General features: G+C 47.0%; 1 protein-coding gene across 1 annotated transcript in view; it reads left to right on the plus strand.

Annotated features, from left to right (window-relative positions):
- LOC139379262 (platelet glycoprotein Ib alpha chain) overlaps window positions 1–24,925 on the plus strand; it is a 45,040-nt gene that overhangs the window by 13,239 nt on the left and 6,876 nt on the right. The window contains exons 4-5 of the mRNA XM_071122060.1: window positions 333–518; window positions 5,968–7,016. Coding sequence (XP_070978161.1) covers window positions 333–518; window positions 5,968–7,016 — 1,235 coding nt within the window. The remainder of the gene's footprint in view (window positions 1–332; window positions 519–5,967; window positions 7,017–24,925) is intronic.

Consider the following 24,925-nt stretch of genomic DNA (forward strand, 5'->3'; position numbering starts at 1 on the left):
TACCTAGTCAGTTATCTAGTTAGCTAGCCATTTAGTTATCTAGTTAGTTAGTTAGTTAGCTAGTCAGTTATCTAGTCAGTTAGTTAGTTACCTAGCTAGTTAGTCAGTCAGTCAGTTAGTTAGCTAGTCAGTAAGTTAGCTAGTTAGTTAGCTTGTCAGTCAGTCAGTTATTTAGCTAGTCAGTTAGTCAGTTGGTTTGTTAGTAAGTTAGCTAGTTAGTTAGCTAGCTAGTGAGTCAGTTAGTCAGTTAGCTAGTCAGTTAGTTATTTAGCTAGTCAGTCAGCTAGTTGGTTAGCTAGTAAGTCAATTAACACCCATGTTGTTTGTTCTAGATCCTGGAACTTTCTCAGAACCGTATCTCTGTTCTGCCCCCTCTGATGTTTCGCTCCCTCCCAGCCATCGAAACCTTGGTTCTAGAGCAGAACCACATCAGAACCATGCCTGACCAGTGGTTCTCTGCCAAACCTGAAGTTCCCTACACCTACCTGTCGCAGAACCCCTGGGCCTGCTTCTGTAAGGTACATTCTCTAGTCTAGATCACTGTGAGGTATGTTCTCTAGTCTAGAACCCTGTAAGGTATGTTCTCTAGTCTATAACCCTGTATGGTATGTTCTCTAGTCTAGAACCCTGTGAGGTATGTTCTCTAGTCTAGAACCCTGTAAGGTATGTTCTCTAGTCTAGAACCCTGTAAGGTATGTTCTCTAGTCAAGAACCCTGTGGGGTAAGTTCCCTAGTCTAGAACCCTTAAAATACATTATCTTGTCTAGAAACCCTGTAAGGTATGCTCTAGTCTAGAGCCCTGTAAAATACATTATCTAGTCTAGAAACCCTGTAAGGTATGTTCTCTAGTCTAGAACCCTGTAAGGTATGCTCTCTAGTCTAGAGCCCTGTAAGGTATGCTCTCTAGTCTAGAACCCTGTAAGGTATGTTCTCTAGTCTAGAACCCTGTAAGGTATGTTCTCTAGTCAAGAACCCTGTTTGGTAAGTTCTCTAGTCTAGAACCCCGTAAGGTATGCTCTCTAGTCTAGAACCCTGTAAAATACATTATCTAGTCCAGTCTAGAAACCCATATTACATGTTTTATTTATTTTTATTTCACCTTTATTTAACCAGGTAGGCTAGTTGAGAACACCTTTATTTAACCAGGTAGGCTAGTTGAGAACACCTTTATTTAACCAGGTAGGCTAGTTGAGAACACCTTTATTTAACCAGGTAGGCTAGTTGAGAACAAGTTCTCATTTACAACAGTGACCTGGCCAAGATAAAGCAAAGCAGTGCGACACAAACAACAACACATAACATATATTATGTTCTCTAGTCTAGAACCCTGTAAGGTACGTTCTATAGTCCAGAACCCTGTAAGGTATGTTCCCTCGTCAAGAAGCTTGTAAAGTACGTGCTCTAGTCTAAAACCCTGTAAAGTTCATTCTCTAGTCTAGAACCCTATAAGGTATGATCTCTGTTCTAGTCTAGAACCCTGTAAGGTATGTTCTGTAGTCAAGAACCCTGTGCGGTACAATCTCTAATCTAGAACACTGTAAGGCATGTTCACTAGTCTAGAACCCTGTAAGGTATGTTCGTTAGTCTAGTCTAGAACTCTGTAAGGTATGTTCTCTAGTCTAGAACCCTGTAAGGTATGTTCTATAGCCTAGTCTAGAGCCCTGTAAGGTATGTTCTTTAGCCTAGTCTAGAGCCCTGTAAGGTATGTTCTCTAGTCTAGTCTAGAACTTTGTAAGGTATGTTCTCTAGTGTAGAACCATGTAAGGTAAGTTCCATAGTGTAGAACCATGTAAGGTAAATTCTCTAATCTAGAACCCTGTGTCATGTCTTTGGCTATGCCGGATTACGTGATATGACATGCTGTTCTATAAAATAATTTCTCTGTAATTAATATTACCTGATTAAGCTACTCAGGTAAATAATTAACTAGAAAGTCGGGGCAAAACGAAAGAATGTTTATAGACCTGTTATCTTCCAAATAAACTTTTAAAGACCTGGTAATCTTTTACATCAATAGCAGTCAATATTTAATTGTCACCTTATTTAGTCTCATCTGAAAGTTGTAAATTCTTGGTTGTCTTCACGAACCCTGGCTAACAAATTGAATCAGCAATACAAATTTGGTTTAATTATTTATTTACTAAATAATCACAGAATGGATCATGCATTGATTACAAATTATGTCATAAAGAAAATGTCCCTGGTGGACTGAGCCGACATGACGGCTGTTTACACAAAGGAAAGGGGGTTGGGTTTGAGTGAAAGAGCGGGAAGACTGAGGAACAAAAAGGGAGAAGCTATGCTATCGTAAATACAGTATCTTTTGCATTCTAAATTTCCGCCCATTTGAAAACGGAAAATGCAATAAATATTTACTCGGAGCTGGGCTTTGATCGGTTGTTCGTAGATGGGAAGCCGGGTTGTCCAGCATGGATCTCTGGTCCTCTGAAGACTGTAGCGTGGTGAACTGGAGCGTGGTAGAATGGATACTCTGTCCATCCTCTCCTAGCCCACGTTTAGAGGGCGGAGGGGGGAGCATTTCTTTAGTGAATAAGAGTTCAAAGTTCATACCAAGTCGCCATACTTTAAGCTCATGCTATATTCTGTCTGGTATAGTCAAAATTCTTCCTTTCGACGTGTTGACCGTCATCTTCACGTTGAAATTCGATGCTGATTTCGTTAGGTTATCTGAGCCCTTTTAACGTAGGACCATCGCCCTAACGTACTCGGGAACAGGTTTATTCTGAGCCCTTTTAATGTAGGACCGTCGCTCTAACGTCCTCGGAACAGAACGTTACATTTTCATCAAGGGGTTTATATAGGATTGGGAGAGAGGGCTGTGTGTCATAGTTTACAACCCATGTGTCACGAACTGGCTCAAAGCCCGTAACAAAGGGAGACAACGTGGAGATAATAAATATATATTTTGTTACTCCTTAACTAAAGCAACTAAGGAAAATATACAATGATGTGTGTAATCAGTAGTGTGAGTTTTGCGTGCATGAATGTGATAATGCAGGGTGTTGAAAGGTGCCAAAGCAAACAAACAAACAAACGGCCACCAAGAACCACAACACAATCTACAAAGGTGTCTGCATGGAGAGAGTCTCTTCCATGAATGTGGAAGAGGTCCATTTATCCTGGGAGACACCTGGCCCAGGTGTTTCCCATGAAGCTGACGACCCTCCCAACTCCGCCCACCGGCATCCTAATAAGGAAACAAGAACAAAGACAGAATACAGCAGACAGAGTGGGAGGGTCGTCACATTCCCCCCCATAAAACCGGGGACCAACAAGGACCCCGGAACAACATACCAGCCTCTGCGTCCCAAATTGACACAGCCTCTGCGTCCCAAATTGACACAGCCCCTGCGTCCCAAATTGACACAGCCCCTGCGTCCCAAATTGACACAGCCCCTGCGTCCCAAATTGACACAGCCCCTGCGTCCCAAATTGACACAGCCCCTGCGTCCCAAATTGACACAGCCCCTGCGTCCCAAATTGACACAGCCCCTGCGTCCCAAATTGACACAGTCCCTGCGTCCCAAATTGACACAGCCTCTGCGTCCCAAATTGATGAGGGGTTATGTGTTCACACCTCCACCTGCCCCAGCCAACCTCCTCCTCCCCAGACCTCAGCAACCTTTGCGCATAGGAAGCAATATTTAAGAGGAAAGAAGAACACAAGACCAGGAGGGAACAGACAGGAAAGATAGAACATGACAACCCCAACCAATGGTCAGTCACGTAAACATTCAGGAACATGGCACAAAAGACCACAACAGCTACAAACTCCAACGAAAAGAACATCAGGGTCCTTCTTAATTTTTTACAACTCCCAACGATTCCTAGTCACTTCCAACGATTCATAGTCACTTCCAACGATTCATAGTCACTTCCAACGATTCATAGTCACTTCCAACGATTCATAGTCACTTCCAACGATTCATAGTCACTTCCAACGATTCATAGTCACTTCCAACGAAACAGAATTTCACTAATTTCAATCATTTAACCTTGTAGTGTTCAGCGATCTTCAACAGCTGTTCTTTAGTACCTAATTCTAACAGTTCCTCTGATGAAAGCGAATGAACTTGTCTACATGAGACACCATAGTCATAAGTAAATAATCTTGCTCAACCCCTCTGCTGAGCACATCAGACCACAACCAGAGAAATGACAATCACCCTGAGCACCACAGAAGAGAGATGAGATACGGAGCTTCCCCAAAACCTACAATAACTCAACCCTAGTCTTCATGCAGATTTGCGGTGGGTATTTACGCACTGTAGCCCGCTGGCGAGGAAATAGAACTCCCCAGCATGCTGGCAAATTCCACCAAGCCACGGATGTGCCCCCGAGACAACTGCTCAGTCCACAGACACCACACAAAAATAACAAACATTTAACCATGCCCAACATGTCCAAAATTGAAACACGTCGCTAAGCCTATCAGGGGAAAAGGCTATAGCTCCAGGTAGCAAGTTCCACTACCCTACACAAATCTCCTACCGAGGTACACAGCCGATTTACTCACCTCCTCAGACTGATGTCCCAACAGAAAGTAGAACAAACGTTTCCAGGCTAGGCAGGGCCTGGAAACTAACCATTATACTCTCTCCAACGCAGCACACAATCCAAACAACAAAGGCAACCAATACTGGGCCTATTAAACTCAACCACAATATGCAAACCAAACACGTACCTCCACAGTCTCCCAAACCAATAGTTCAAATATCCCGGACGAGCCCCCACTTGTCACGAACCGGCTCAAAGCCCGTAACAAAGGGAGACAACGTGGAGATAAGGAGTAACAAAATATATATTTATTAACTAAAGCAACTAAGGAAAATATACAATGATGTGTGTAATCAGTAGTGTAAGTGAGTTTTGCGTGCATGAATGTGATAATGCAGGGTGTTGAAAGGTGCCAAAACAAACAAACAAACAAACAAACAAACAAACAAACAAACAAAAGGCCACCAAGAACCACAACACAATCTACAAAGGTGTCTGCATGGAGAGAGTCTCTTCCATGAATGTGGAAGAGGTCCATTTATCCTGGGAGACACCTGGCCCAGGTGTTTCCCATGAAGCTGACGACCCTCCCAACTCCGCCCACCGGCATCCTAATAAGGAAACAAGAACAAAGACAGAATACAGCAGACAGAGTGGGAGGGTCGTCACACATGTCTGTTCACTTGGGCCTTGGGCTGAGTGAGCAGAGTGGTGTTCTTCTGACAAACTGTTCTCTTATTAAGAAGCTAAAAATTACATTTAATCTTTTCACAAATAGTTTCATATTTAAACATTTAAATTGCAAAACAATTCCATGCAAATCTGATAACTAGAAAGTGTAGACTTTCCAAGATACATTTTATGTCGTCCTATCAACAGTAACCATGTCTTAGACGCCAACTGAACTGACATCATATTCATTAAGTCCCAACGCATATTTTCAACTGGTTGGATTACTGAAATATGGTTCCGTTTCCCATCTTTTGATGTCACCAGACTCTCTATGTTAACAAAGGGATTTTCAATAGTTACATCGTTAGAGTATAGAGAGAGAGATATGGGAAAGTTATTTGTGGGGGTCATAAACCTCCCCCCTCAGACCAACATCATGACAACTGTAAGGAATGTTATCTATTCTAGTCTAGAACCCTGTAAGGAATGTTATCTATTCTAGTCTAAAACCCTGTAAGCAATGTTATCTAGTCTAGTCTAGAACCCTGTAAGGTACATTATCTAGTCTAGAACCATGTAAGTTCTCTAGTCTAGAGCCCTGTAAGAAATGTTGTCTAGTCTAGAACCCTGTATGTAATGTTATCTAGTCTAGTCTAGAACTCTGTAAGGTACGTTATCTAGTCTAGAACCCTGTAAGGTATGTTCTCTATTCTATTCCAGAACCATGTAAGGTACGTTCTCTAGGTGTGTTTAAATAAAGTTGTATTGTATTTGAAGGTGGGTTACCTGAAGAAACACCTGGATGATCAGGGCTTCAACGTGTACACGAGGGATGGAATAATCATCACTCCGGACGAAGAGAGTGTTACCTGTGCCACACCTCCCTCCCTGGCCGGCCGACCAATCGTGGGGCTGGAGGATGAGGAGTACTGCTCACCTGGTGCCAAACCTGATGGCCCCCCTGGAGACTCTGAACCTCAACCTACCCCTACACTACCCCCCACCACCACTATGCCACCAACCACAGGAGCCACAACCACAGTTCCTACTACCTTCCCCACCACTACTACTCCTGCTACCACTACTACTGTGGTACCCACTACTCCTGCTACCACTACTACTACTGTGGTACCCACTACTCCTGCTACTACTACTGCTACTGTGGTACCCACTACTCCTGCTACCACTACTACTTCTACTACCACTACTACTGCTACTACTACTGTGGTACCCACTACTACCACCACAGCTACCCTGAAACCCACCACCCCTCCTCTACACCCTACCGACCCCACCCACCTGCCCCTCCTGCTGAATGAGTCAGTCACATGGTCTTGGTGGGAGATAGTGACCATCCTGGTGGAGTGGGAGGAGAGCAGGGCGGGGAAAGAGGAGGGGATGGTCGGGGGAGGGAACAGCTGGGAGCATCATGGTCTCTATAGAGGATCTTCCAGACTCTCACCACACCCCACCATGACCACAACCGTCACACCTAGAGCCCCATCTCAACCACCTAGGACCCCAACTCAACCACCTAGGACCCCACCTAGAACCCCAACTCAACCCCCTAGAACCCCAACTCAACCCCCTAGAACCCCAACTCAACCCCCTAGAACCCCAACTCAACCACCTAGGACCCCAACTCAACCCCCACTACCTAGAACCCAGACCCTGACCGCCCCAGTGACCACAGTCAGACAGGTTGGAGGTTCAGATCCCTGGGGGGATCAGCTGGGACGGGGGGGTGGTAGTGCGGCAGGAGGCAGAGCTGTGTTCTGCTGGTGGCTGTTTGCAGGGTGTGTTTTGTTGTGTGTTCTGTCTGGGGGGTGGGTGTGTGTGAGCGGCCTATGGCTATGGAGGATGTATAGGACTGTCTATAGGCCTCTACTGAACAGGGGGAGGTGTGGGGGAGGGAGGGGAGTCCGGCTGCTCAGGTTCAAATGCCACGAGGGGGGAGACAAGGGGGAGGTCAATGGGGAGAACGGGGGAGTCAAAGCCATATCCCTGCCTCTAGGAGGGGGGGGTGGAGGAGGGGGGGTACAGGCCGTCTATCGCTCTGTTCTATTCATCTCTAGAGAGGAGGGAGAAGGAGAGGGGGAGGAGGCAGATATGGAGGAGGGAGAGAGTGTGATTGAGATGTTGGACTCAGCAATAAAAGGGACAGCTGTGGGGATGTCACTAAAAAACAGGAGGGAGGGAAAAGAAGAAGAAAGTGAGGGAGGAATAGTGGGAGGGGTGGGGAGGAAGGATGTGTATAGGAAGAGTCTCTACAGAGTGTACAGTAGGGAGGAGAAGATAGAGGGATTGAGGGATGTAGAGGAGAGCTGGCAGACAGAGGAAGGAGGGAGGAAGGGAGGTAGAGAGAGAGGAGGAGGGAGAGAGGCTAAGAAGCGATACAGTTTGGTTCTGAGGGAGGAGAGTGTAGAGGGGATGAGAGGGAGGGAGAGAGAGAGGCAGGAGAAGGAATGGGTAGTGGGAGGATGGGAGATGTCTGGGGGAGAGAGGAGGGAGGAGAGGGGGAACGGAGAGGGAGACTGGTGGTCTCTCTTACCCAGCATGCCTTGGTGCAACCCCCCACCTGACCCTCACCCTAACCCCCCACCTGAGAGGCACACCTGAAGGATGTCATCACACCAAATCCTCTCTAGGTTTCTTCCTAGCTTCCTGCTTTGTAGGAAGCTTTTCCTAACTACACTTCTTCTGTCTCTGCACTGCTTGCTCTTTGGGTTTTAGACTGGGTATCTATGAAGCACTCTGATGATGTAAAATGGGCTTAGAGTGACCTTTACCATCCTGTCAGCTCTGTCCCAGTGTAGGGTGACCTTTACCATCCTGTCAGCTCTGTCCCAGTGTAGGGTGACCTTTACCATCCTGTCAGCTCTGTCCCAGTGTAGGGTGACCTTTACCATCCTGTCAGCTCTGTCCCAGTGTAGGGTGACCTTTACCATCCTGTCAGCTCTGTCCCAGTGTAGGGTGACCTTTACCATCCTGTCAGCTCTGTCCCAGTGTAGGGTGACCTTTACCATCCTGTCAGCTCTGTCCCAGTGTAGAGTGACCTTTACCATCCTGTCAGCTCTGTCCCAGTGTAGGGTGACCTTTACCATCCTGTCAGCTCTGTCCCAGTGTAGAGTGACCTTTACCATCCTGTCAGCTCTGTCCCAGTGTAGGGTGACCTTTACCATCCTGTCAGCTCTGTCCAAGTGTAGGGTGACCTTTACCATCCTGTCAGCTCTGTCCCAGTGTAGAGTGACCTTTACCATCCTGTCAGCTCTGTCCCAGTGTAGGGTGACCTTTATCATCCTGTCAGCTCTGTCCCAGTGTAGGGTGAGCTTTACCTTGGCTTTAAATTTCAATCTCGCTATAGCACAAATCTTTGGAGCCAGGATTGTATCTAGGCCTTCACCAATGACCTGGGACCTGTTGGCATGTAACCACTCTATATTCTTAAATAGTGTTTGTTTTAAATATGTTAACACAACCTGTTATGCTTTATGTAAATAATAAACATCTATGTCACAAAAACTTGTTCAAGACCTATATATATATATATATTTACAGAACATCTCAAACAAAGGAAAAGAGGGTCGAAGAAAGAAAGTTCTCTCTCTTCCTTCCTGATTAACATTGACACAGGCTGTTCCTTCTCAGCGAACACACAGAAGCAAAACTTATTTCCAAAACAACTTGAATGAAATGTGCTTTTTTTAAATTAGAAATCTGAAGAGCTTTACAAAGACATGCTGCATCACTGAGCCTGGTCTTACTAACATAACTGGAGCATGTGTCGGTGTGTTTCTGATGCCGCACTCCATCACTATCCTTGGTCAAATGGCCCTTACACAGCCTGGAGGTGTGTTTTGGGTCATTGTCCTGTATTTACCTTTATTTAACCAGGTAAGCCAGTTGAGAACAAGTTCTCATTTACAACTGCGACCTGGCCAAGATAAAGCAAAGCAGTGCAAAACAGAGTTGAACATGGAATAAACAAACGTACAGTCAATAACACAATAGAAAAGTTGATATACAGTGTGCAAATTAAATAAGATTAGGGAGGTAAGGCAATAAATTGGACATGGTGGCGAAATAATTACAATTTATCATTAACACTGGAGTGATAGATGTGCAGAAGATGAATGTGCAAGTAGAGATACTGGGGTGCAAAGGAGCCAAAAATTATAATAACAATATGGGGATGAAGTAGTTGGATGGGCTATTTACAGATGGGCTATTTACAGATGGGCTGTTTACAGATGGGCTGTTTACAGATGGGCTATTTACAGATGCAATGATCTGTAAACTGCTTTGACAGCTGATGCTTAAAGTTAGTGAGGAAGATATGAATCTCCAGCTTCAGTGATTTTTGTAATTTGTTCCAGTCATTGGCAGCAGAGAACTGGAATCTATGGGGATCTCAGATGATACGAAAGACAGGTTGAACTGGCTAGTAATAGGGGTTGCAGCAATTTTGGTGGATCATTTTTTAGAAAGAGAGGGTTCAGATTGTCTAGCCCAGCTGATTTGTAGGCATCCAGATTTTGCAGCTCTTTCAGAACATCAGCTGTCTGGATTTGGGTGAAGGAGAAATGGGGGATGCTTGGGAAAGTTTCTGCGGGGGGTGCAGAGCTGTTGACCGGTGTAGGGGTAGCCAGGTGGAAAGCATGGCCAGCCGTAGAAGAATGCTTATTGAAATTCTCGATTATCGTAGATTTGTTGGTGGTGACAGTTATTCCTAGCCTCAGTGCAGTGGGAGGAGATGCTCTTGTTCTCCATGGACTTTACAGTGTCCCAGAACTTTTTGTAGTTTGTGCTACAGGATGCAAATTTCTGTTTGAAAAAGTTACCCTTTGCTTTCCTAATTTCCTGAGTATATTGGTTCCTGACTATTCGATGCTAATGCAGAATACCACAGGACGTTTTTGTGCTGGTCAAGGGCAGTTAAGACTGGGGTGAACCAAGGGCTATATCTGTTCTTAGTTCTACATTTGTTGAACGGGGCATGCTTATTTAAGATGGAGAGGAAAGCCCTTTTGAAGAGCAACCAGGCATCCTCTACTGACGGGATGAGGTCAATATCCTTCCAGGATACCCGGACCAGGTCGATTAGAAAGGCCTGCTCGCTGAAGTGTTTTAGGGATTGTTTGATAGTGATGAGGGGTGGTCGTTTGATCGCGGACCCAGTACCCACGCAGGCAATGATCGCTGAAATCCTGGTTGAAGACAGAGGTGTGTTGAGGGCAGGTTGGTCAGGATGATATCTTAGAGGGTGCCAATGGTTACGGATTTCAGGTTGTACCTGGTAGGTTCATTGATGATTTGTTTGAGATTGAGGGCATCTAGCTTAGATTGTAGGACGGCCGGGGTGTTAAGCATGTCCCAGTTCAGGTCACCAAACCGTACGAACTCTGAAGATAGATGGGGGGTGATCAATTCACATATGGTGTCCAGGGCACAACTGGAGTCCGAGGGGGTCTTTAACAAGCGGCAATGGTGAGAGGCTTGTTTCTGGAAAAGTGGATTTTTAAAAGTAGAAGCTTGAATTATTTGGGCACAGACCTGGATAGTATGACATAACTCTGCAGGCTCTCTCTGCAGTAGATTGCAACTCCGCCCCCTTTGGCAGTTCTATCTTGTCCGGAAAATGTTATAGTTAGGGATGGAAATTTCAGGATTTTTGGTGGCCTTCCTAAGCCAGGATTCAGACATATCTAGGACATCCAGGTTGGCGGAATGTGCTAAAGCAATGAATAAAACAACAAACAAAACAAACTTAGGGAGGAGGCTTCTAATGTTAACATGCATGAAACCAAGGCTTTTACGGTTACAGAAGTCAACAAATGGGAGACCCTGGGGAATGGGAGTGATGCTGGGGGCTGCAGGCACCAGTTAAGCCAGGTGCGGTCACCGCATGTGTGGGGGTGGGACATAAGGGCTATTTTAGGCATATTGAGCAAGGCTGGAGGCTCTTCTGTGAAATAAGGCAAAAATTACTAACCAAAACAGCAATAGACAAGGCATATTGACATTAGGATCCAGTGAGTAGCTAGGCGAGCTGGAGGCATGGCGATTCAGACAGCTAACAGGCCGGGGCTTGCAGCAGGCTAGCAGATGGGCCTAGGGGGACGTCGCAACAAGAGTTTGTTGAAACCCCCTTGGACTGTTACATCGGCAAACCAGTTGTGATGGATCAGCGGGGCTCCATGTCGGCAGCAAAGGGTCCAGGCCAATTGGCAAAAGAGGTAATTGAAGCCTAGGGATTTTCTGATGGAATTCTTTGGCTAGCCGGGATAAGGGCCTAGCTCGAGGCTAGCTCCAGGCTAACTGGTGCTTGCTTCGGGACAGAAACCCCCTCGGACGGTTATGTCGGTAGACAAGTCGTGATGGATCGGCAAGGCTCCGTGTCGGCAGCAAAGGGTCCAGGCCAATTGGCAAAAGAGGTAATTGAAAAATAGCAGATCCATAACACATTGGGTGAGGCAGGGTGCAGGAGGGTATGTTCAGTCCGTAAAAAAATTAGATAAAAAAAATAATGAAAATATTTACGAAGAAAAACTATTTATACAAGAGACGGGACAAGACAATCAAAGCAGACATCCCCACTGCTACGCCATCTTGGATTTTGTCCCCTGAGGGGCCCCTGTGTTGAGGATCAACGTGTCAGATGTGTTGTTACCCACCCTTACCACCTGGATGCGGCCCGCCAGGAAGTCCAGGATCCAGTTGCAGAGGGAGGTGTTGAGTCTCAGGATCCTTAGCTTAATGATGAGCTTTGAGGTCACTATGGGGTTGAACTCTCAGCTGTAGCCAATGAACAGCATTCTCACGTAGGTGTCCATTTTGTCCAGGTGGGAAAGGGCAGTGTGGAGTGCAATAGAGATTGCATCATCTGTGGATCTGTTCTGGTCTAGGGTTTCTGGGATAATGATGTTGATGTGAGCCATGAACAGCCTTTCAAAGCACTTCATGGCTACAGACGTCAGTGCTACGGGTCTGTAGTCATTTAGGCAGGTTAGCTTAGTGTTCTTGGGCACATGCTCACAGTACACATCCTGATAATCCGTCTTGCCCTGCAGCCTTGTGGAATGTTGACCTGTTTATAAGTCTTACTCACATCAGCTGCGGAGAGTGTAATCAAATAGTCATCCGGAACAACTTATGCTCTCATGCATGTTTCAGTGTTTACTTGCCTTGAAGCGAGCATAGAAGTCATTTAGCTCGTCTAGTAGGCTCGTGTCACTGGGCAGCTCTCGGCTGTGGTTCCCTTTATTGTCTGTAATAGTTTGCAGGCCCTGCCACATCTGACGAACGTCGGAGCCGGTGTAGTACAATTCATCTGACCACTTCTTCATTGACTGAGTTACTGGTGCTTCCTGCTTTAGTTTTTGCTTGTAAGCAGGAATCAGGAGGATAGAATTATGGTCAGATTTCCCAAATGGAGGTTGAGGGAGAGCTTTGTACGTGTCTCTATGTGTGGAGTAAAGGTGGAGTTTTTTTCCCCTCTGGTTGCACGTTTAACATGCTAGTAGAAATGAGGTAAAACTGATTTAAGTTTCCCTGCATTAAAGTCCCCTGTTTGCTTATGACCTTATACAGCTCATCGAGTGCGGCCTTGGTGCCAGCATCCAGTTTGTGGTGGTAAATAGACAGCAACAAAAAATATAGATGAAAACTCTCTTGGTAAATAGTGTGGTCTACAGGTTATCATGAGATACTCTACCTCAGGCGAGCAAAACCTAGAGACTTCCTTAATATTAGATTTTGTACACCAGCTGTTGTTTACAAATATACACAGACCGCCACCCCTTGTCTTACCGAAGGCAGCTGTTCTGTCTTGCCGATGCACTGTAAACCCTGCCATCTGTATGTTAACCATGTTGTCGTTCAGCCACGACTCGGTGAAACATAAGATATTACAGTTTTTAATGTCCCGTTGGTAGGATATTCGTGATCGTAGCTTGTCTATTTTGTTATCCAATAATTGTATTTTGGCTAACAGAACTGATGGTAGAGGCAGATTACCCACTCGCCGTCTAATCCTTACAAGGCACCCAACCTGCATCCTCATGTGAATCACGTGTCCGACTTGTGAAAAAATACATCTTCGTCCAGTACGAGGTGAGTAATCGCTGTCCTGATATCTAGAAGCTCTTTTAAGAGACTGTAGCAGAAACATAATGTGCAAAATAAGTTACAGATAATGTGAAAAAACACGCACAATTGGTTAGGAGACAGATTTTAATGGATGTGATAGGAGAAAACTGAGGATGGATCAACAACATTGTAGTTACTCCATAATACTAACCTAATTGACAGAGTGAAATGGAAGCCTGTACAGAATTTAAAAAATATACCTACACATGCATATGGTTTGTAACAAGGCACTAAAGTAAAACTGAAAAAAATGAGGCAAAGAAATCAACTTTATGTCCTGAATACAATGTTTGGGGGCAAATCCAACACAACACTGAGTACCACACTTCATATATTCAATCATGTTATGGGTATACTTGTCATCTGTGAAGTTATTTTCCTGACACCACACTCCGAGGGCCCTCACCTCCTCCCTGTAGGCAGTCTCGTCGTTGTTGGTAATCAAGCCTACCACTGTAGTGTCGTCCACAAACTTGATGATTGAGTTGGAGGCGTGCATGGCCACGCAGTCGTGGGTGAACAGGGAGTACAGGAGAGGGCTCAGAACGCACCCTTGTGGGGCCCCAGTGTTGCGGATCAGCGGGTTGGAGATGTTGTTAACTACCCTCACCTGTCTATTTGTGGAAAAATAACCCTGATGAACTCTTGTCATATCCCAGTTTACCCTGATGAACTCTTTAGTCATATCACAGTTTACCTATTTGCTTATGGTCTTGCCTCAAGACACTGTCCTGGACGAGGGGCCCCTGATGGAGCTGATGGAGGGAGAGACTGGAGCTGCTGCAACTGTGGGAAATTAGGGCATTTCTCAAGACACTGTCCTGGAGCAGGAGAAGGCCAAGGAGAGTGGCTGTCCTCACCTATTGGCGAGCAGGTGGACAACCCATTTGGAAGAGGATGTGGACAAGGGGCTTCCAACTATAGGATAAGACGAAAACAGAAGAAGAAACTAATGAAGAAACAATGATTAAGAACCAGAAGAGACCTGTCAAATGCTACAATTGACCCTCTTTTCAATCCAAACCCCCTTTATTGAAATTTTTAGCTTATCAACCATATAATTACATTTTGGTGGACACTGGGGCGGTCTGTGTTGAAAATTTGAGAGAAAATTGAATCTTCCCGTGCCTGATTAACTGTTACTATGCTTGGAATCTGAATGATCAACATGTTGAGGGACAGCTGAGAGAGCAATCCCTCTCTTCACCATTGCATGCTGGGAAGTGTCTGAATACCTACATTGTACTGCTGCTGTTCCCTCATGTGAAGAGGACCCTGAATATCAACAGAGAGAACCATGAATGGGAAATACAGAGGAGAAGACTTCCTAGCAGCTGGTGTTGTTGACAGATACTAAGATTAGTCTGTTTGAAGTCCCTGGCTCTGTTTGCCATTGTACCTTATCAAAAGCTCCTGGAACACAATGGAAAGATGTGGGTGTTGTGAAAGTGGTCAGCTCCAACAGCAACTTTCTCTTCCCCATACTGGGTTACTGCAATGACAACACCCCAAAATCACCAATTCCCGTTGAAACCATACCTGTGGTATAAACTAGAGAATTCACACATTGATTGGCTTAAAGATATACCTGAAGCCCTGTGGGCAAAATCAAAGACCGACATCGTATGCATGAAAGGAGCTCTGCCAGTTGTGGTCATTCCAAAAAGCACCCACAGACCTTACAAAGCTCAGTACCCTCTTAGCAAAGAAGCAGAACTAGTATCAGTCCTGCTCATAGTCCGTTAGTTGAAAGAGGCGCTCTGGTTCCCTGCTCGAATTCAACCTGTAAGACACACATTTGACCTATTAGGAAACCATTTGGTGATTATCGATGTTGTACATGCTGGGGGACATTATAATACATGTACATGCTGCTACCATGTTATCCCAGGTGTCTCCAGCTAGTTGGTGCCTAACACTGCTACCATGTTATCCCAGGTGTCTCCAGCTAGTTGGTGCCTAACACTGCTACCATGTTATCCCAGGTGTCTCCAGCTAGTTGGTGCCTAACACTGTTACCGTGTTATACCAGGTGTCTCCAGCTAGTTGGTGCCTAACACTGCTACCATGTAATCCCAGGTGTATCCAGCTAGTTGGTGCCTAACACTGCTACCATGTTATCCCAGGTGTCTCCAGCTAGTTGGTGCCTAACACTGTTACCATGTTATCCCAGGTATCTCCAGGTAGTTGGTGCCTAATACTGCTACCATGTTATCCCAGGTGTCTCCAGCTAGTTGATGCCTAACACTGCTACCATGTTATCCCAGGTGTCTCCAGCTAGTTGGTGCCTAACACTGTTACCGTGTTATCCCAGGTGTCTCCAGCTAGTTGGTGCCTAACACTGCTACCATGTTATCCCAGGTGTCTCCAGCTAGTTGGTGCCTAACACTGCTACCGTGTTATCCCAGGTGTCTCCAGCTAGTTGGTGCCTAACACTGCTACCATGTTATCCCAGGTGTCTCCAGCTAGTTGGTGCCTAACACTGTTACCATGTTACCCCAGGTGTCTCCAAATAGTTGGTGCCTAACACTGCTACCATGTTATCACAGGTGTCTCCAGGTAGTTGGTGCCTAACACTGCTACCATGTTATCCCAGGTGTCTCCAGCTAGTTGGTGCCTAACACTGTTACCATGTTACCCCAGGTGTCTCCAAATAGTTGGTGCCTAACACTGCTACCATGTTATCACAGGTGTCTCCAGCTAGTTGGTGCCTAACACTGCTACCATGTTATCCCAGGTGTCTCCAGCTAGTTGGTGCCTAACACTGTTACCATGTTATCCCAGGTGTCTCCAGCTAGTTGGTGCCTAACACTGTTACCATGTTATCCCAGGTGTCTCCAGCTAGTTGGTGCCTAACACTGCTACCCTGTTCTCCCAGGTGTCTCCAGCTAGTTGGTGCCTAACACTGCTACGCTGTTATCCCAGGTGTCTCCAGCTAGTTGGTGCCTAACACTGCTACCATGTTATCCCAGGTGTCTCCAGGTAGTTGGTTCCTAACACTGCTACCGTGTTATCCCAGGTGTCTCCAGCTAGTTGGTGCCTAACATTGCTACCATGTTATCGGAGGTATCTCCAGCTACTTGGTGCCTAACACTGTTACCATGTTACCCCAGGTGTCTCCAGATAGTTGGTGCCTAACACTGTTATCGTGTTATCCCAGGTGTCTCCAGATAGTTGGTGCCTAACACTGCTACCATGTTATCCCAGGTGTCTCCAGCTAGTTGGTGCCTAACACTGCTACCCTTTTATCCCAGGTGTCTCCAGCTAGTTGGTGCCTACCACTGTTACCGTGTTGTCCCAGGTGTCTCCAGCAAGTTGGTGCCTAACACTGCTACCATGTTATCCCAGGTGTCTCCAGCTAGTTGGTGCCTAACACTGCTACCATGTTATCGGAGGTGTCTCCAGCTACTTGGTGCCTAACACTGTTACCATGTTGCCCCAGGTGTCTCCAGATAGTTGGTGCCTATCACTGTTACCATGTTATCCCAGGTGTCTCCAGATAGTTGGTGCCTAACACTGCTACCATGTTTTCCCAGGTGTCTCCAGCTAGTTGGTGCCAAACACTTCTGCCGTGTTATCCCAGGTGTCTCCAGCTAGTTGGTGCCTAACACTGCTACCATGTTATCGGAGGTGTCTCCAGCTACTTGGTGCCTAACACTGTTACCATGTTACCCCAGGTGTCTCCAGATAGTTGGTGCCTAACACTGTTACCATGTTATCCCAGGTGTCTCCAGATAGTTGGTGCCTAACACTGCTACCATGTTTTCCCAGGTGTCTCCAGGTAGTTGGTGCCTAACACTGTTACCATGTTACCCCAGGTGTCTCCAGATAGTTGGTGCCTAACACTGTTACCATGTTATCCCAGGTGTCTCCATCTAGTTGGTGCCTAACACTGCTACCATGTTATCCCAGGTGTCTCCAGTTAGTTGGTGCCTAACACTGCTACCCTTTTATCCCAGGTGTCTCCAGCTAGTTGGTGCCTAACACTGCTACCATGTTATCCCAGGTGTCTCCAGGTAGTTGGTGCCTAACACTGTTACCATGTTACCCCAGGTGTCTCCACTAGTTGGTGCCTAACACTGCTACGCTGTTATCCCAGGTGTCTCCAGCTAGTTGGTGCCTAACACTGCTACCATGTTATCCCAGATGTCTCCAGCTAGTTGGTGCCTAACACTGCTACCATGTTATCCCAGGTGTCTCCAGCTAGTTGGTGCCTAACACTGCTACCGTGTTATCCCAGGTGTCTCCAGCTAGTTGGTGCCTAGCAATTTTTTTGTGTTATCCCAGGTGTCTCCAGCTAGTTGGTGCCTAACACTGCTGCCTAACACTGCTACCCTGTTATCCCAGGTGTCTCAAGCTTTTTGGTATCTAACACTGCTATCATGTTATCCCAGGTGTCTCCAGCTAGTTGATGCCTAACACTGCTACCATGTTATCCCAGGTGTCTCCAGCTAGTTGGTGCCGAACACTGTTACCATGTTATCCCAGGTGTCTCCAGGTAGTTGGTGCCTAACACTGGAACCATGTTATCCCAGGTGTCTCCAACTAGTTGGTGCCTAACACTGTTACCGTGTTATCCCTGGTGTCTCCAGCTAGTTAGTGCCTAACACTGTTGCCATGTTATCCCAGGTGTCTCCAGCTAGTTGGTGCCTAACACTGTTACTGTGTTATCCCTGGTGTCTCCAGCTAGTTAGTGTCTAACACTGTTGCCATGTTATCCCAGGTGTCTCCAGGTAGTTGGTGCCTAACACTGTTACCGTGTTATTCCAGGTGTATCCAGGTAGTTGGTTCCTAACACTGCTACCATGTTATCTCAGGTGTCTCCAGCTAGTTGGTGCCTAACACTGCTACCATGTTATCCTAGGTGTCTCCAGGTAGTTGCTGCCTAACACTGCTACCATGTTATCCCAGGTGTCTCCAGCTAGTTGGTGCCTGAAACTGCTACCATGTTATCCCAGGTGTCTCCAGCTAGTTGGTGCCGAGCACTGCTACCATGTTATCCCAGGTTTCTCCAGCTAGTTGGTGTCTAACACTGCTACCATGTTATCCCAGGTGTCTCCAGCTAGTTGGTGCCTAACACTGTTACCATGTTATCCCAGGTGTCTCCAGCTAGTTGGTGCCTAACACTGCTACCCTATTCTCCCAGGTGTCTCCAGCTAGTTGGTGCCTAACACTGCTACCATGTTATCCCAGGTGTCTCCAGCTAGTTAGTGCCTAACTCTGCTACCGTGTTATCCTAGGTGTCTCCAGCTAGTTGGTGTCTAACACTGCTACCATGTTATCCCAGCTTTCTCCAGCTAGTTGGTGCCTAACACTGCTACCGTGTTATCCCAGGTGTCTCCAGCTAGTTTTTGCCTAACACTTTTGTTTTGTTATCCTAGGTGTCTGCAGGTAGTTGGTGCCTAACACTGCTGCCTAACACGGCTACCGTGTTATCCCAGGTGTCTCCAGCTAGTTGGTGCCTAACACTGCTACCATGTTATCCTTGGTGTCTCCAGCTAGTTGGTGCCTAACACTGTTACAGTGTTATCCCAAGTGTCTCCAGGTAGTTGGTGCCTAACACTGTTACCATGTTATCCCAGGTGTCTCCAGCTAGTTGGTGCCTAACACTGTTACCATGTTATCCCAGGTGTCTCCAGCTAGTTGGTGCCTAACACTGTTACCATGTTATCCCAGGTGTCTCCAGCTAGTTGGTGCCTAACACTGTTACAGTGTTATCCCAGGTGTCTCCAGCTAGTTGGTGCCTAACACTGTTACCATGTTATCCCAGGTGTCTCCAGCTAGTTGGTGCCTAACACTGCTACCATGTTATCCCAGGTGTCTCCAGCTAATTGATGCCTAACACTGCTACCGTGTTATCCCAGGTGTCTCCAGCTAGTTGGTGCCAAACACTGTTACCATGTTATCCCAGGTGTCTCCAGGTAGTTGGTGCCTAACACTGTTACCGTGTTATTCCAGGTGTCTCCAGGTAGTTGGTTCCTAACACTGCTACCATGTTATCTCAGGTGCATCAGCTAGTTGGTGCCTAACACTGCTACCATGTTATCCTAGGTGTCTCCAGGTAGTTGCTAACTAACACTGCTACCATATTATCCCAGGTGTCTCCAGCTAGTTGGTGCCTAACACTGTTACCGTGTTATCTCAGGTGTCTCCAGCTAGTTGGTGCCTAACACTGCTACCATGTTATCCCAGGTGTCTCCAGCTAGTTGGTGCCTAACACTGTTACCATGTTATCCCAGGTGTCTCCAGCTAGTTGGTGCCTAACACTGTTACCATGTTATCCCAGGTGTCTCCAGCTAGTTGGTGCCTAACACTGTTACAGTGTTATCCCAAGTGTCTCCAGCTAGTTGGTGCCTAACACTGTTACCATGTTATCCCAGGTGTCTCCAGCTAGTTGGTGCCTAACACTGTTACCATGTTATCCCAGGTGTCTCCAGCTAGTTGGTGCCTAACACTGTTACCATGTTATCCCAGGTGTCTCCAGCTAGTTGGTGCCTAACACTGTTACCATGTTATCCCAGGTGTCTCCAGCTAGTTGGTGCCTAACACTGTTACAGTGTTATCCCAGGTGTCTCCAGCTAGTTGGTGCCTAACACTGTTACCATGTTATCCCAGGTGTCTCCAGCTAGTTGGTGCCTAACACTGTTACAGTGTTATCCCAGGTGTCTCCAGCTAGTTGGTGCCTAACACTGCTGCCTAACACCGCTACCCAATTATCCCAGGTGTCTCCAGCTAGTTGGTGCCTAACACTGCTACCATGTTATCACAGGTGTCTCCAGGTAGTTGGTGCCTAACACTGCTACCATGTTATCCCAGGTGTCTCCAGGTAGTTGGTGCCTAACACTGTTACCATGTTACCCCAGGTGTCTCCAAATAGTTGGTGCCTAACACTGCTACCATGTTATCACAGGTGTCTCCAGCTAGTTGGTGCCTAACACTGCTACCATGTTATCCCAGGTGTCTCCAGCTAGTTGGTGCCTAACACTGCTACGCTGTTATCCCAGGTGTCTCCAGCTAGTTGGTGCCTAACACTGCTACCATGTTATCCCAGGTTTCTCCAGGTAGTTGGTTCCTAACACTGCTACCGTGTTATCCCAGGTGTCTCCAGCTAGTTGGTGCCTAACATTGCTACCATGTTATCGGAGGTATCTCCAGCTACTTGGTGCCTAACACTGTTACCATGTTACCCCAGGTGTCTCCAGATAGTTGGTGCCTAACACTGTTATTGTGTTATCCCAGGTGTCTCCAGATAGTTGGTGCCTAACACTGCTACCATGTTATCCCAGGTGTCTCCAGCTAGTTGGTGCCTAACACTGCTACCCTTTTATCCCAGGTGTCTCCAGCTAGTTGGTGCCTACCACTGTTACCGTGTTGTCCCAGGTGTCTCCAGCAAGTTGGTGCCTAACACTGCTACCATGTTATCCCAGGTGTCTCCAGCTAGTTGGTGCCTAACACTGCTACCATGTTATCGGAGGTGTCTCCAGCTACTTGGTGCCTAACACTGTTACCATGTTACCCCAGGTGTCTCCAGATAGTTGGTGCCTATCACTGTTACCATGTTATCCCAGGTGTCTCCAGATAGTTGGTGCCTAACACTGCTACCATGTTTTCCCAGGTGTCTCCAGCTAGTTGGTGCCAAACACTTCTGCCGTGTTATCCCAGGTGTCTCCAGCTAGTTGGTGCCTAACACTGCTACCATGTTATCGGAGGTGTCTCCAGCTACTTGGTGCCTAACACTGTTACCATGTTACCCCAGGTGTCTCCAGATAGTTGGTGCCTAACACTGTTACCATGTTATCCCAGGTGTCTCCAGATAGTTGGTGCCTAACACTGCTACCATGTTTTCCCAGGTGTCTCCAGGTAGTTGGTGCCTAACACTGTTACCATGTTACCCCAGGTGTCTCCAGATAGTTGGTGCCTAACACTGTTACCATGTTATCCCAGGTGTCTCCATCTAGTTGGTGCCTAACACTGCTACCATGTTATCCCAGGTTTCTCCAGTTAGTTGGTGCCTAACACTGCTACCCTTTTATCCCAGGTGTCTCCAGCTAGTTGGTGCCTAACACTGCTACCATGTTATCCCAGGTGTCTCCAGGTAGTTGGTGCCTAACACTGTTACCATGTTACCCCAGGTGTCTCCACTAGTTGGTGCCTAACACTGCTACGCTGTTATCCCGGTGTCTCCAGCTAGTTGGTGCCTAACATTGCTACCATGTTATCCCAGATGTCTCCAGCTAGTTGGTGCCTAACACTGCTACCATGTTATCCCAGGTGTCTCCAGCTAGTTGGTGCCTAACACTGCAACCGTGTTATCCCAGGTGTCTCCAGCTAGTTGGTGCCGAGCACTGCTACCATGTTATCCCAGGTTTCTCCAGCTAGTTGGTGTCTAACACTGCTACCATGTTATCCCAGGTGTCTCCAGCTAGTTGGTGCCTAACACTGTTACCATGTTATCCCAGGTGTCTCCAGCTAGTTGGTGCCTAACACTGCTACCCTATTCTCCCAGGTGTCTCCAGCTAGTTGGTGCCTAACACTGCTGCCTAACACTGCTACCCTGTTATCCCAGGTGTCTCAAGCTTTTTGGTGCCTAACACTGCTATCATGTTATCCCAGGTGTCTCCAGCTAGTTGATGCCTAACACTGCTACCATGTTATCCCAGGTGTCTCCAGCTAGTTGGTGCCGAACACTGTTACCATGTTATCCCAGGTGTCTCCAGGTAGTTGGTGCCTAACACTGGTACCATGTTATCCCAGGTGTCTCCAGCTAGTTGGTGCCTAACACTGTTACCGTGTTATCCCTGGTGTCTCCAGCTAGTTAGTGCCTAACACTGTTGCCATGTTATCCCAGGTGTCTCCAGCTAGTTGGTGCCTAACACTGTTACTGTGTTATCCCTGGTGTCTCCAGCTAGTTAGTGTCTAACACTGTTGCCATGTTATCCCAGGTGTCTCCAGGTAGTTGGTGCCTAACACTGTTACTGTGTTATTCCAGGTGTATCCAGGTAGTTGGTTCCTAACACTGCTACCATGTTATCTCAGGTGTCTCCAGCTAGTTGGTGCCTAACACTGCTACCATGTTATCCTAGGTGTCTCCAGGTAGTTGCTGCCTAACACTGCTACCATGTTATCCCAGGTGTCTCCAGCTAGTTGGTGCCTGAAACTGCTACCATGTTATCCCAGGTGTCTCCAGCTAGTTGGTGCCTAACACTGCTACCCTATTCTCCCAGGTGTCTCCAGCTAGTTGGTGCCTAACACTGCTACCATGTTATCCCAGGTGTCTCCAGCTAGTTAGTGCCTAACTATGCTACCGTGTTATCCTTGGTGTCTCCAGCTAGTTGGTGCCTAACACTGCTACGTTGTTATCCCAGGTGTCTCCAGCTAGTTGGTGCCAAACACTGTTACCATGTTATCCCAGGTGTCTCCAGGTAGTTGGTGCCTAACACTGGTACCATGTTATCCCAGGTGTCTCCAGCTAGTTGGTGCCTAACACTGTTACCATGTTATCCCAGGTGTCTCCAGCTAGTTGGTGCCTAACACTGTTACAGTGTTATCCCAGGTGTCTCCAGCTAGTTGGTGCCTAACACTGTTACCATGTTATCCCAGGTGTCTCCAGCTAGTTGGTGCCTAACACTGTTACAGTGTTATCCCAGGTGTCTCCAGCTAGTTGGTGCCTAACACTGCTGCCTAACACCGCTACCCAATTATCCCAGGTGTCTCCAGCTAGTTGGTGCCTAACACTGCTACCATGTTATCACAGGTGTCTCCAGGTAGTTGGTGCCTAACACTGCTACCATGTTATCCCAGGTGTCTCCAGCTAGTTAGTGCCTAACTATGCTACCGTGTTATCCTAGGTGTCTCCAGCTAGTTGGTGTCTAACACTGCTACCATGTTATCCCAGCTTTCTCCAGCTAGTTGGTGCCTAACACTGCTACCGTGTTATCCCAGGTGTCTCCAGTTAGTTTTTTGCCTTACACTTTTGTTGTGTTATCCTAGGTGTCTGCAGGTAGTTGGTGCCTAACACTGCTGCCTAACACTGCTACCCTGTTATCCCAGGTGTCTCCAGCTAGTTGGTGCCTAACACTGCTACCATGTTATCCTTGGTGTCTCCAGCTAGTTGGTGCCTAACACTGCTACGTTGTTATCCCAGGTGTCTCCAGCTAGTTGGTGCCAAACACTGTTACCATGTTATCCCAGGTGTCTCCAGCTAGTTGGTGCCTAACACTGGTACCATGTTATCCCAGGTGTCTCCAGCTAGTTGGTGCCTAACACTGTTACCGTGTTATCCCTGGTGTCTCCAGCTAGTTAGTGCCTAACACTGTTGCCATGTTATCCCAGGTGTCTCCAGCTAGTTGGTGCCTAACACTGTTACTGTGTTATCCCTGGTGTCTCCAGCTAGTTAGTGTCTAACACTGTTGCCATGTTATCCCAGGTGTCTCCAGGTAGTTGGTGCCTAACACTGTTACCGTGTTATTCCAGGTGTATCCAGGTAGTTGGTTCCTAACACTGCTACCATGTTATCTCAGGTGTCTCCAGCTAGTTGGTGCCTAACACTGCTACCATGTTATCCTAGGTGTCTCCAGGTAGTTGCTGCCTAACACTGCTACCATGTTATCCCAGGTGTCTCCAGCTAGTTGGTGCCTGAAACTGCTACCATGTTATCCCAGGTGTCTCCAGCTAGTTGGTGCCGAGCACTGCTACCATGTTATCCCAGGTTTCTCCAGCTAGTTGGTGTCTAACACTGCTACCATGTTATCCCAGGTGTCTCCAGCTAGTTGGTGCCTAACACTGTTACCATGTTATCCCAGGTGTCTCCAGCTAGTTGGTGCCTAACACTGCTACCCTATTCTCCCAGGTGTCTCCAGCTAGTTGGTGCCTAACACTGCTACCATGTTATCCCAGGTGTCTCCAGCTAGTTAGTGCCTAACTATGCTACCGTGTTATCCTAGGTGTCTCCAGCTAGTTGGTGTCTAACACTGCTACCGTGTTATCCCAGGTGTCTCCAGTTAGTTTTTTGCCTTACACTTTTGTTGTGTTATCCTAGGTGTCTGCAGGTAGTTGGTGCCTAACACTGCTGCCTAACACTGCTACCCTGTTATCCCAGGTGTCTCCAGCTAGTTGGTGCCTAACACTGCTACCATGTTATCCTTGGTGTCTCCAGCTAGTTGGTGCCTAACACTGCTACGTTGTTATCCCAGGTGTCTCCAGCTAGTTGGTGCCAAACACTGTTACCATGTTATCCCAGGTGTCTGCAGCTAGTTGGTGCCTAACACCGCTACCATGTTATCCCAGGTGTCTCCAGCTAGTTGGTGCCTAACACTGTTACCATGTTATCCCAGGTGTCTCCAGCTAGTTGGTGCCTAACACTGTTACAGTGTTATCCCAGGTGTCTCCAGCTAGTTGGTGCCTAACACTGCTGCCTAACACCGCTACCCAATTATCCCAGGTGTCTCCAGCTAGTTGGTGCCTAACACTGCTACCATGTTATCCCAGGTGTCTCCAGCTAGTTGATGCCTACACCTGCTACCATGTTATCCCAGGTGTCTCCAGCTAGTTGGTGCCTACCACTGTTACCGTGTTATTCCAGGTGTAT

Source organism: Oncorhynchus clarkii, chromosome 21 (genome assembly GCF_045791955.1).
Source record: "Oncorhynchus clarkii lewisi isolate Uvic-CL-2024 chromosome 21, UVic_Ocla_1.0, whole genome shotgun sequence".
Lineage (NCBI taxonomy): Eukaryota > Metazoa > Chordata > Actinopteri > Salmoniformes > Salmonidae > Oncorhynchus > Oncorhynchus clarkii.